Raw genomic sequence first — 14,439 nt, 5'->3', positions numbered from 1 at the left:
TTTCAGGAAACAATGTAATTACATTTTGGATAGGTTCCTGTGGTCTCACTGGCCAGCTGAATAATGCATGTGGCTGTGGAGCTGGGTTTGAGTAATTCCTATTCGCAAATCAACTCCAGTGTTTGATTTGATGCTTGACTCTTGTAGAGTGCTGTCCTGATTGTACTCGGCAGACTTCAAAATCTGGGATATTTCTGATTGTTTTGATTGTTTCCATACACCTCTTTTATACTGTGAAGGCAGTGAAAGAGGAGCCCGGCATTCTCAAACTTTTGATGGGTAAGCCTGGTTTTGCTTTTGCTTTTTTCAAGTGGTTGTATGAAAGATAAAGAAGCAACATGACAAAACCCTTCACAAAGGCTGGCATTCCGGCCTCCTGGCGTCTCGCGCCTCAATGGGGAAATGGGGATGTTATAGCATGCTAATGACTCCACGTCGGTCCCCAATGCCCCCTCTCCCTGCTCCAGTGAGAGGCCAGTGAGGTTAATTACCATAACAATGGCCACACTGCCAAGTCGGGCCAACTCTGGACACTGCATATGAGCCAGCCAAGATTACGTTCCCCCCCCCCCACTCAAATTAATGCTACAGGCTTTGATTTCCAAAAGTGCTGACAGACTAGAGGGGGGTGGGTCAGAATCTTTGTTTAAATAATTAACCAATCTCTCCACACATTATCTGCCCAGGGACCCCAGTGGGAGTCTTTGACGAACCTTTCAGTGTGAGAGACTCGATCCCCACAGCAGTCACAGGGGGTTTGCTTGGGCCAGTGCTTTTGTCGTCCTGTTTGACTTCCACTGAGGCTGTGCACTGCTGATGAAGTGAGGAGGCTAATCGGTAGCTGTAGGGCCATTCACACGCCCAGCACTGTAACACTCTGGCCTGTGTGAGGGAATTGTTCAACATGGTCACAATGGCCAGAGCCTTTGTGTGCCAGTCGCTCTGAATACCTCAATAAAGCACTCTGTCAATTATGTAGATCAGTAGAGTATATCTGAACTCTATAAACACACACAAGGATGAAAACAGATGCTCTAGTAACTCTATTTCAACTCAGCTTTTGTGTTGAGTTGAGTTTATAGGTCTCTAAACATAATGCTGTCATAAAATAGTATGCACTTGGAAAGAAATACAATACTACACAGACATAACTGAATTTGCAATATAGCCCTATGTTCTTCGATCTGTCGGGGGTTGATGACAGCATCCCCAAGTTATTTTGGCAATAATAATGCCAGATAGCATTGCCTTGCATAGAAAATAATTACATCATCTACATCTGTGTCTAATTCACACCAAAAATATATTATTTATCTTCACACAGTGAATGAGGCAAACTGACATGCTTGATTCAGGGGGTGGGGACAATATGTGCATGAAGAAGAAAAAAAATCCCAGGCATTTTTAGACTTTCTGTGACATAGATGGCTGATTATGAAAACAATGTGCTGTGCTTGGGCATGCATCCAGCCACATCCTTTTCAAACATAAAACTCTTGATGAATGACTTGGGATCTGTTCATGCCAGGAGCCAAGGTTGGCTATCTCCGCACAGAGGGGAACAAGTTTTGCTGCATTGAAGAGGGAGCCTGAGCCTTGAGAGAGATGCCCCTCTATCTCCTCCTTCAAGCACCCAGACAAGCTCATTAGCCCTGACCTCGTAAAACCTCATCTGCCTTAAGCTGGATGAAATTCATTTTTGTTTTGCGCCCAAGGCCTTTGGCAGGAGCTCACGGCTGCTCCTTTCTGTTCCACTTTTATAAGCCATATTTTCAGGCTAACTGTTTATCAGCTCACACAACTACTAACACATTTACAACTTAAAAACACCATCACAGAACTGGACAGCTAGTAGCAAAAAGACTGAAAGGGTGTGCCTAAGTAGATAGCTCATGGTGTCTGGCTTCCACCATTTAAAATATCAGTTCCTTTATAAACCATGGATGTCATAACCATGACATTACGCAATGTGTTGTGACAAGACAGACTAGTGTGTAATCTGTAGACCTTCATCCACGGATTCCTCATACAGAAGGCATGTGACTGGAGTGAGTCCTAACAGAAATAGACACATCCATGTGTCAAAGATGTGCAACTAAAAATGCAGGATTTGTGAACTGGGCCTACTTCGTGGTTCAAATAAATGATACCAAATGTTCAAATGGATCACACAGCTCTGGTTCAACATATCCATTACTTCAGACTACAGAGTTTTTCTCACTATCACTGTCTTTACCGAACATATTAAAGTTGCAGCAGTATTACCTCAGTTCTAATCAGACTGCCATGGGACTGGAATGTGGGACTGTTTGACTGAAAATCTTAACCAAAGTGTATGTTTCAACACTTTTATTTACTTAAACTTTTGTTTATCAATGCTATTAAATAGACATGGTTGACAGCAATTTTGTCACCACCTCATCAAAAACACAATTTACTGTAAACTTCTTCAATGTGTAAAAAAACAGAGCAATCAAAATAGAAGCACTCATACAATCGCATGGCAGACAGTATAAACATCTAGGCTCTCGTAAAAGACAACATTCAATACCAAGTTTATTTTCAATCCTTCCCACCCGCTGCCTTCTACCTCTGACAACCTTTGAAACAAAATATGCAGACTGGTGCCATGAGCGTAGAAAAGAAAAACAGACAACATCACGGCACTGAGTTTGGCCCGGTCCCATGTGGACGCCAGTAAGAGCGCTCCTGTTGAGCAGGTTCCCCTCCCGTGAATGCGCGGCCCACAGTGGGCTCGGGCAAACTGCGAACGGGATGTCAACAGCTCAGGGGAGAGCTGAGAGAACATGTCAACACCAGCCCCTCAGCCGGCCAACACACCATCCTCCGCCACGGGACACCGCCGCGCCAGAGCAGCGCGCCATGAGCAGCGCGCCATGAGCAGCGCGCCATGAGCCCAGCCACGGAGCAAAATGACAAGAATTCAAATGAGCAGGAGCCCGGTCCAGGCATCCCAGTGGCACGCTTATTAGGCCCGACACGGCGGTTACAACAGCCAGCAACTTCCAGCAACTCAACTCACCTATTGTGAGTGAGAGGAAAAGTCGGCCATAAAAGATGTTGATGTGAATCTGCAGCGAATCCATAAATGAGGTCTATAAACTGTGGCGAGCTGCAGAGGATGTTTGTGTAAGCAGCAGGAGCCGGAGCGATGACAGCTTGGACATCAGACAACACAAACACACACAAACTGATTATCCTCATCTGACAGTGTGGCGGTTGAGCTGTCTACATACATCCCACCACTGGGCTGCTGTATCTATATCTGAAACTCCATAATGCCATTATTAATATGCTATATAACGAGTTGTAACTGTAACAACAACAACAAAAACATGTTGTGGTAAATTGCTAGACATAATTACATTTTATAGCACCATGTCACATTGCCCAAAGAACCCATTTAGCCTCCTGTTACTTTACCTTTGAGCACTGTTTGTGATTTTGACACCATGCCAAGGATCCATTACTCTGTAAGGAGAGAGAGAGAGGGAGGGGGGGGCATAAGTTAGGGTTGCATTACATTTAGAATCAATAAGTTGTAAAACGTATAAAATGAATGCTTTGTTACAGTAAATTTTCTCTCCAGAGGAAGTCAAACATAGACACATTTATAGTGCCCCTCCTCCCTCAACAATGGATTTTTCTTTTACCTTTCATACACTCACAATAATTAGCTGCAATCCCAGAGGTAATTAATTAAGACGGTATACATTCTGTTCAGAACCCCACGAGAGCTGCCACAGATGGCTGAAAGATGTGTACCAGCCGAGTCTCTGGTCAGTTTCACGGATGCCAGAGGACACCCTGACCCCAGCTCTCATCACAGACTGCTTTAGCTAACCTCCTGACATTTGAGAGGTTATACAAACAGGAACTTGTGTCAGCACACTTATGCGGAGCGCAAACACCTAAACCACTCTCTAATTTCTCCGAGAGGGCCAAGTTATGGTTTCCATGAACTCAGACATGTTGTCCTAAGTGTATTGGGTAACAATGTAGTTTTTCCTGTTCACTTTCAAATGTACCATGGAGGAGCAATTACAGGCAGTAATTTCCTGGGTTCCAGTGGGGAGACGTGAGCTGTTACTTCCAGCCCTGGCAGTGCTCCTCTGGTGGAGATATGAAATACAATGACACAACATTTAGCACCATAGTTTGGCTGCAGGGGATGATGGAGCACACATTTTTAGATGTTCCCTGAACAGGCCTAGTAATTACTTAATGTATTTTTTATTCATTATTTATTTTCTATTTTATAACAGAATTTGACATTTGGTGAACATGGGGTCTAGTAATAAAGTGTTTTGGCAAAACTAAGTCGTTGAGACAAATGTGAGGCTAATAAAAGGTCACGGCAGGCAATGAATCAGTGTTCTGGTCCTTACATTAAAGGACACAGCCAAACTTCACTACCCTGCCATGCAAAAAGTCTGCTTAAGTTCAATGTCAAGTTCAAAGCCTCCTCAAACAATGTAATCCACTGGAAATTCCCTGTGAAACCTTGGGAGCGAACTTATCATTAAAGGACTTAATTTGCCGTCCAGCTCCGGTGGGTGTTGTGCAGTCAGTGTCAAGGATAATGGTCAACAGGCTTCAAAGCCATCCATGGCCGAGACTGGAACAGAGTCTATCCTTTTAAGTCGATACCATCCCATTTCAGACGAGAAGCCGCTGCCTACTTAACAGCGTTCAGGAGTATTTCCACTGGGGGGAGGGAAAAGGGAATGCGTCACCTGCCCTCATTCCGTTTTACCTAATTCAAAATTCTTTTTTTCTGCGGAGGGAGCTACAGCCGCAGAGATTTGATTTCTCTGATCCCAGTATGGTACCTGCAGCCTGGTGATGGTAAGAGAGACAGAGGAAAGGGGACCGCATGGGAGAAAAGAGAGAAAAAGAGAGAGAGAGAGAGAAATAGAGAACAGTAAATCATGTTTTAAAATGAAAAAAAAAAATGGTCCTTATGGTTATCCCACTGGCCATCACTCAGAGTAATTTATATGGCGTGTCATGGCCACTGACAAACCCTTACATCATGGCCAGTGTCTCTGACACCTCTCGGAACCCATCAGTCATCAGTGGCAGGGCTCTATGGAGAGGTTCATTTTGATCTGTGACAGCATCTCTGCAGCGCGGCGGCTCAGCGGGATGTTGCCCCAGCTGTTACAGGCTGACCCTTCCATGTCACGGGCCGACGAGGGATAATTATAGGTCAGCTCCTCAGCCCCTAAAGTCCTGAAGACATTCCTGCTCGGCTTGAATGTTATGATGAGCTGATGCACGCCGTGGAGTCTGCAGATCAATTGCTTTTGCATTGCGTCAGTGCAGCTGCTGCCATCGGAGAGAAGAGGCAACCTGCGGAAGCTGCGTGAGTGACAGTGCATCTGGGAGTGGGTCCATGTTTAAGCCTTGTTGATATAGACGTGTAAACACGGCATTCAGATTTGGTTTATGGTCCCTGTCAGCTGAGAAGACCTAGCAGGTGACCTGGGGCCTTCCTGTTTGGATATTTCAGGGGGATATAGCCACAGTTTCCTTAGTGGTGTATGGGCCTGTTCTGGTACATTCCCATCAGTACAAAAGGACATTTTGCACCCCGAGCTCACAGAACACCAGCAGAGGTGTTGCGATACTGGTTATCAACACACTGCTCCAGAACACCTCATTAAGCCATAGAAACTGCATTCAGTTGCAGCGACAATCTGAAATTGACATAATTGTGAACAATAAAGTTACATTCCAAGGTTCTGTTCATGGGAAATGCTAAGGGCCACTCTCTAGGCGCATAGCTCTTTAGCATGTTTAGAGTGTCTTGATTACACAGCAGTTAAGATAAGCTTCCTACATACACCCTTAATCCAAACAAAACAATCCCTAGGACAGGCCAAAGAGCACAAACCTCATCCCTCTCCACCTGCTCAACATCTGTGAGCATGTTCTTAACCTACACATTTCCCCCCTATTGTGATCTTTAGGTGAAAAACATGTTTTTTTCAAAAGCATTGATGTTGAATCAATGGGCATATGAAATCAGCTGCTCAAAGGTTAAGAGTTGCCATTAAGTTGTGAGGCACTGGTAAGATGAGGCATGGGTGCAATAGTAGGTGCATAGACTGGACAAGACTGTCCTGGTCCATAACCCCATGCAGAGAGGTGAACCCAGGCAACATAGGCCCCTATTCATCCCATCGTGATTACTACAAACCTGCACACACGAGGCGAGCTGTAGCTGAGGTTTGATTCCACCCGGAGTTATTTAATATCAAAGATGAAACAAGGGGACACAGCAAAACTACTTTCCACTGTTTTTCTTTCCACTGGTTAATAACACAGGTCCCAGTGTGCCATACATTACACCAAAGGCCTCAACATGAATGTGGGGGAATGAAGGGTGGAATTTAACATGCACCGTTTTATGGCTGCACATGGAAAAACAAGACCTCATTGACACACCTTGTTTTTTTGGTTCTGTAGACCAGCACATTAATAATCCAAAAGAAGGGGGATGCCTTTTGAGTCTATTAGGGAACAAAACCCCTGTTTCACTTCACACTGTCAGCCACAATATTTATGAGTGGGAGTTTACTTCTATCCATGGTGGAAAAGATACAAATCATCCATATAGGACGGAAAATATCGAAAATATCCTTCAATGTGGACAGAACTCTCCTTAACCCAGTCAGGGCAAAGTAAAACACATAACAAAACAGAACATGCTTCAATTAACCCATTAATGCTATTCTGTCACAAACGCCAAAAAGTATTCCTCTGTAGCAGTATTTAGTCACCAGAGCAACTGGCGAGTGTGCAACATTATGAACATTATCACAGAAGCCATTAACACATGTACACATGTACGTTCACCTTTAAACACCTTAATGTCACAGCACCCAAGGGCTACAGGAGCTCCCCATATTTGTGCTCCCCGTTGTAAACATCCTTAGTCTGCATTGGAAAGTAGGGCAGAAACAAAACTGTGCGCTGTAATTCACCACTGACAGCAACACCCATGTGGCAACCAAATGCATGCATGATTAATTGCAATTTGATTATGCTAACATTCTCCATTTCAATCATTTCTGAGTCCACAAAGCTCAATAATAAAATCTGAAGTCAGCCTTAGCTGCCTCATCAGAGTCTGCTGCCTGCCATATGAGTTGAAGCGTGTGTGTGTGTTCCAGAAAAACTACATTGGAGCTGATCACATGAGGTTATGTTGCTTTTGAGAGAAGGTGACCTCACCAAGTGAAAAGCAGAGAGACACAGTGTCCTCTATGAAGTGTGACGGTGGCATTTGGTGGCAGGGGCACAGGGCTGGGTGGGGGGGGATGTTTTTGCAGCTGACCAGACCTCCATTTCCACATGAAAGGCCTGCTGAGAACACAGTCCATTCGGTAGTCCACTCCGAGAATCAACAATTGCATTCTATTCTTAGCACTGTTCAATCCCGTCCAACCAGCCTCTTATCAAGAAATAAATGCATAATTTTTCACCTTCCCATTTCCTGCTTTGGGGAAATGCCTAAAGCCAAAAGCAGCACAATATGTAACACTCACTTCAAGCAAGCAAATAATATCCTCACCAGAGAACTTTTCTTTTCTTTTTTTAGATGGTCAGTTCATACATTTGCATATCTATCTGGCCAAGACTTGTTTCAGGTTACATGACTGAAAAGAATTACTTAAGGTGGATGCTATCAGGTCTGTACTCTATTCTTTTCCTTCTTACAAAAAATACATGGTCCTTCTCCCCTTTTCAAATAAATGTTATTTTAATGGTAACTTGATGCATCTTTTTGCATACCTATTTTATACTGCCAATTTATACTGCTGCCACGCCAAAAATTGACAAACTTGCAAACAGTGTGTGAATTTACTAAACCACCAATGAACAAGTGCAGTGACCACCAAATGGAGTGCTGTCTACTACAATTAGAACATCAACTACAAGGCTGCTATGCTAATGCCACTGATAAAAGAAAAGAGATAGTCCCTGAATGAAAAGTAAGAGAAGAAAAGATCTATTGCAGTCCTCTTTAGTGGGGTTCTGGGAGAGAACAGTGTGTCTAGTCAAGGGTGAAAAACAACTTCTGACACAACATACCAAATAGCCCAGAGGAGGAGATAGTTAATTCCTCTCCTGATGAAATGGTCTGAACACCTACTACAATGGGGAGAACATAATTTTCTACTCTGTCAAAATGCTACAAGAATGAATGGTGGAAGGTGGAAGATCAAGTAGCCTACCCTGTCTAATCCCAAGAATATGAAATGTGACAGATATTGCCAAAATGAAATTGGCTACAACATGCACTCTGAACCCTCAGTGGAAAAGTAAAATATTCACCACGTCTTCTGAGTAAAACACTCTTCTCTCACCTCAGTTTCTTAGTAGTAGAGTAGAAATGAATTAGAGTAGTAATCACCGTCATTATTAAACAACTCCTCGGTTGAGAACGGAAATTATCTGGAACTTTAAACTAAGACACAGTAGACTCTCAAGTGGACCTGATAAATAGTATGGTCCTATAAGCAGTAATTCGTTTTCTTTTTTTTTTAGCATTGGTGATGTTTTTGCCATGGCCAGCTTAACAGGTAGGTGTTCCATTCATTTTATTTCTGAAATCAGCACCAATAGTTTGCAAAATAGCAAATGCAGCCCAGTGACACCTAACGTCTTGTAAACGCTTCTCTTATTTGTTGAAGATGATTCACCATGTGTGAGAAACATACATTAAAAACTTCAGGAATCCCCTACTAATGCTGTTAACGACAGGCAGGTCTAAATGCGCGCACGGGGTGTCCAAAAGAGAGACGCAATAAGCCAATATTGTTTTTGCAAAACAGCTAATATAGCTGATGTACGGCACATTTTCAAATAAACATCATCACTCAAACTGACGTATGAATAACTCCACATGTGCCAAAGCTACCTGAAAATGCTTGAAGAACGCCGATATGCGGGTGATGTGAAGACTTAGACATCTCGAAGCGCATCTTGCTCGGTAAATGCTAGTGGTGAAGAAGGACTCGTCGTGTTTCCTCGCACCGACCTTCACCGGGTTCGAAAGTACTATAATCCATAAACAAAGGGAAAAGAACATAACTGGACTCCTTTTGGACATTGTGCGACCCAATGTTTATCCGCATACAGTTGGCGCTACTATGCGTTCTGACTTCGCTGGAGAAACTAAAGAAACTTCAGTTACCCACCAGGGAGGAGTCAGGGGCGCGTGTAGCTCGCTATTGGATGAGTTTAAGGTGATAGACGAAAGCGACCAGTCCCCCAAAGCAGGTAGGTCCAAACTAGTAAACGTTTGTGTGTAAGTAAACCTTCTCCCTGTCCTATTAATGATCTATCGAATCATCCAAGGACAGTCAATTAAATTAAACGCTAGGTAGTATTTTAGCCAACATTACTCATCTGGAGATTAAATGTTGTCAATTATGGCTCCAAACTTGTAGAGCTATTCTCTGAACGTGCAAAAAGTCAACAACTCTAGCTTGCACGTGGTAAGGTGATGATACATAAAGCCACTTTTTGTGCAATATTGCTGGGTAACCACATAACCAGTTCAATGGGTTCAGATTGAGTGATCATGATCATTTGCATACTGATAATTAACCCTCTCAGAAAAAAAAAATGTTTCCCAATATCAATGGGCCAGAACAACAAAACTTTGGAACATTGCCCAGCAACATTGATCCAAATGTTGCTTTGTGTATCATTAGCTTTACTGTATTAGGATCAGCCTTTCAAATGACAGAATTTTTCCAGAATTTTGAATATCTATTATGATTTTTGGTGGGGAAAGAGTCATAGGAGTCCTCTTCATTTAATTTAGTGTGGAATAAGAAAGTTCCCTTAGATATTTTATGAGTAGTTTTGTACTTCATTCCTTGCTGCTTACAGAGCACTTTACTCTGCTCCACCCCAGTAGCGCTGTGTTAATGTAATGAGTATTTATAGGTGTGTCCCTACCTTCAAGCAATGCAGGATAGCACTGAAACAGAGGCTCCCATAGTCAGTAGATTTGGCCAGGATACATGCTGCTCTGGGCCAGCTCTGCAGCCTGTGCCAAGCATTTCAGTCTTTCCCTCTCTAATGAGACTGCTACGTTAATAAAGCACGGTGGATAGGTACATAGTGGAAAGCAGAGAAAAAATGGGCACTCCATTTTGCCAGGACTTCCACTTGTTTAAGACATCGGCTGTGATTACTATATGCAATCTTTTACTTGTAAGCCAGTGAAAGCACGCCCATCCTTGCGTGTACCATGGAACAGATCAGCATCTGCATCACTCAAATGTTTGACGTGCAGCAGTTTTCTATCTGTGTTTTCACAATGCCAAAGTGTGTACATTGAGTGCATTTGACAGGTCAATTCCCTGGTGGTCTTCCAGCACAATGGAATTTGTGGAGAAGGAGAGATCCCCTGCTACTCTTAAAATATTTTAAGCACGGATGTCTGTGTACCTTAAAAATTGTGTAATGGTTTAATTTGTTGGCTTATTATAGCCATGTGTGGCAGGGGTTTTATGGTGAGTGGTGAAGGAAACACACAGACTGTGTGCGGTCCTAATGTCTCCTGCAGCCTGAAGGACACGCATCTTTTAGACTGCATGGTTTCATTGACTGGGAATGGCTTCTGCCAACAGTGAACTCAGCCTGTAAACTGTGCGCTGTAGAGGTGTTTATCTGGGCAGAGGGGGGACTTCATTTCAACTATACACGTCACACAGTCAATTTAGGATGTTAATTACCTCGGGTTACCATTGGCAACTGCTGTTTATATGCGTAAATAAACATCCATTCTCTTCATTTATATTCCTCATTTCTGACCTTCAAATCATATCTAGAGACTGTGCTAGATAGATGCCATTTCTGTGCCTCGTCCCATGCTCAGAACTGGCCTACTGCAAAAAAAATGCAGCTTTTAGAGATTGTTTGGTACAAACTCTTAAACAATATCAGATCTGTCAGATAGAACTGTATTCCATAGGTCTAATTGACAACCTATGTTACTGCTACAGGGTGATCCATCTGGTCATCCACAAATTTATATGTACATCTCTCCACTCCATCACCTTTTATTGAATGTGTTCTCAAAGTATAGACACTATACACTAGACACTAATTTTTGCATGAACAATGAATCAGTAGTGAAATCAATTGTGGTCTATATTGCTTGCTGGAAAGGAAGCCACAATGATACACCACTTTGTATAATCAATAACATTTCTAAAAGTATAGTTTATTTTTTTGTTTCAATATTCTCTGTTCCTCCCCAAGAGAGAATGTTTTGAAGATGAAGGAATATTCTGCAATGTGTCAGACTTATTTCATCCTCTGTTATTTTCCTGCTAGAAGGCAAGAGGTTTTTCTTTAGATAAGCGTGTCTGTGACATCCGTCTTTGATCCCCAAAACTGCAGGTGCAGCCATTGTCAGGCACACCTGTGAGGTTTTATGGAGGAAACAATGATAGGAGTTAAGAATTCTTTTGAACCCCTCAGCCTTTGCTCTTTCTCTTGGGAATAAGGGCAGAAACAGAAAACAATAAATAAACTACTTAAGGCAGCACCAGCAGAGAATCACTGTGGTCTCCTGACATTACGGAAAGGCACACATAAATGGAACTTATGATGTCTCAAAAACAATTCAGTATCAATCATCAGTATCAATCATGAGATGTGACCTGTACAAGACTGTCAATACAACCTAAAATATAAAGAAGTCAAGAAATCAAGCTGTGTTTTGAATATAGCCATATCTGATATCAAAAAATCATATTCGTGAATCCCCAAAATAATGCTGCTAATTTTCTTACTTACCACTAGGGGGAACTATATGAATATAAAAAAATCTGTTTTTGGCTGCAATATTGGTAAATAGATTATGGCAGATTATTTGTATCAGTGTATGGCCCTTCAAGATGATAAGGGAATCATCCTGCACTCAAATGTAAGGTCTTTATACTGATTGTATGATCACAAACAAACCAGAAGTAGTTTGTCCGTGACTGACTGTGATCAATAGGTTAGACTAACATGGATTTTGTTAGCGGATGAGATGTGCTGCATATAAAAGGTCTGTAAACATTTCAAAAGTAATGTGGTCTGCTGAATGAGATTAGTAATGGCATTGTCAGATGTCAGTGCTTCAGTGAAAGTGCAGTGAAAGCTCCATTTTCCCGGATGAATTTTAAGAATGACGCGTCTATGAACACACTGTTTACCTAAAAAAATAGATGTTGAAGAACTCTGACTGAGTACATTTTCAAATGTGACACATTACATATAACACATTTCAGAAATGGACAATTAATGCTGTCTGATGTCCAATCTTGCCCAGATAAAAGCTCATTCTGACTCAAATTGTGGTAAATATAGTATGTAACCAATAGATGGCAGTGTTGTCGTTTGCAACATCCCAACTCGTCCTACCACTTTCTAATTTGTAATCCACCCAAGCACTAAAATTATAAACTGTCAGTTTAAAGTGCTTCTGATCCTGACCTATTTTGTCTCAGACGTCCTTTTGGTAGGATTGTGTGGTCATCTCTGGCATACTCCATCAGGTACAGGTGCAGGTGCCAGGCCAAGCAGGGACATGAATGCAACACTCATTTTGTCATTGACCAACTCTGCCCTGTTATGCCACCATATCGCTAACACAGCCAGACAGAGCATCAGACTGACTGAGCTATACTCATGCTTCAAAAGGGGACTTCCCTCTTCCAAGAAGCTTACAGAATATTGTATGTATAGTCAATATTGGTATTAAAGATCCACTCTTGGGCGAATTTACTCAATACTTAAAATGAGAAAATTCCATTTCTCTGTGTGAAGGCCCTATTCATCAATGCTTTTTTTTGTCTTTTTTGCTGAAATTGGTTAGATTTTTGTGAAAGTCTATTACAACAGAAGATTGTCAGTTGGCTTCTCCTTATCAAGGGGAACACACACTATTAAAGGTTTCAAGATGTTGTCATTTAATGACAACTATGGAATGGTCGTATTTGCTGTTTTAGTTGGGTTATGTTATTTAACTCAATATAGTATTCTCAGTGAAGAGCAGTGTTATCAGCTTAGTCATTCGTTTTCTCATTCATAATAAAGTCACTGGACTAGCACTAAAGAGAAAAGGAGAGGACAGATTCAGCCATCTTATTCATGCTCTGAATATAACACACTCACATCCTCAAACATTTTTGAATTACCATGAAAATGTGTGGGAAGAGAGTAAGAGAGCTCGCTGATCAACTAGTAATACTGTGTGTGTGGGGGGGGGGGGGGGGGGGGGGGGTGCCTACTGGTTTAATTCAAATGCATTAGTTATATAAAGATAACATCAGGCATATAATTTCATAGAATTAAACAAAAAACTCTATACTAATTTGTTTGACATCTTCACTGACAATACCCCATTAAAAAGCACGTACACATACACTGCCACATGGACATACATTTAGTATTATTTTTTTATCAACACCGAATCTAGTAAGTAAGACAAATGTCTCTATATTGACATATAGATAAACTGTAACACAGATGCATGACATGAAAGGTCACCAACTATTGACCTCTAATTTCAGTCTTTGACATCAGTTCACTCTTTCCCGCCCTTGCCTACAAGTGACACAGCACTATGAGAAAAATCCTATTAACTGTTAATTCTTTTTAACATAGCATTGTTAAATGACCATACTTTTCTTCATTAAATAGGACTCAAAATATACAATTGTTACCAAAAGCATTCATAGCTGAAGTATCTGCTCAACTGATTCAAAACAAAGCCTTATAAAGGACAGACATATACTTTGTGCCATATCATGCTTTCACATAAGTCAGTGAGTGAACATTTGTTCTGCACACTGTTCCGTGTATGGCAAAACAAGGTTGCATGACATAACAACATCATAAAACCCTTTAATGTGTCTCCTCCCATCTGAGGGTTGCTGTGGGGGATGGGTGGCGATGGGGGATGGGCAGTATAGTGTTACTGTTTACGTGAAGCCTGTCCTCAAACATACAGTCTTCAAATGGATGATTCATTCTTCGGTCATGACTGGTGCTTACTGTCTGAATGAATGAATGAATGAATGAATGAATAAGGCTATGTGGATCAGGTCCAATACGTCGATGAATGTTGCAGCACACACACACACCGACACACGCACCAAATGAGAGAGAGAGAGAAAGAAAGTGTGAGAGAGAGAGAGAGACTTGTGTGACACACAGATCCCATCCCCCACAACCAGATATTTCCCTCCCTGCTCTGTGCTGTGCTGTCTAGAAAGGCCATGTGACCCTCATCAGTCTCCAGGGGTGGGGGAGGGGGAGCAGATTGAACCTGTTCTTTGTTAGGAGGTCAACACTAGCTTCATGGCAGGAAGAGCTCTTACCGCAGTCACGTTA

General features: G+C 42.1%; 1 protein-coding gene across 2 annotated transcripts in view; it reads right to left on the bottom strand.

Annotated features, from left to right (window-relative positions):
- The window catches only part of LOC121701119 (anosmin-1), a 34,012-nt gene extending 24,822 nt beyond the window's left edge, over positions 1 to 9,190 (bottom strand). For both annotated transcript variants that reach the window (XM_042084098.1, XM_042084099.1), the window contains exons 1-2: positions 8,954 to 9,190; positions 3,445 to 3,492 (exon numbers count right to left, since the gene is read on the bottom strand). In XM_042084098.1, coding sequence (XP_041940032.1) covers positions 3,445 to 3,492; positions 8,954 to 9,145 — 240 coding nt within the window. In that variant the 5' untranslated portion in view covers positions 9,146 to 9,190. The remainder of the gene's footprint in view (positions 1 to 3,444; positions 3,493 to 8,953) is intronic.
- Between the last annotated feature and the right edge of the window lie 5,249 nt (positions 9,191 to 14,439).

The sequence above is a fragment of the Alosa sapidissima genome, chromosome 2, assembly GCF_018492685.1.
Source record: "Alosa sapidissima isolate fAloSap1 chromosome 2, fAloSap1.pri, whole genome shotgun sequence".
NCBI lineage: Eukaryota > Metazoa > Chordata > Actinopteri > Clupeiformes > Clupeidae > Alosa > Alosa sapidissima.
Note: the sequence above shows the minus strand (reverse complement) of the source record. Positions and strands in the feature narration are given on the sequence as shown.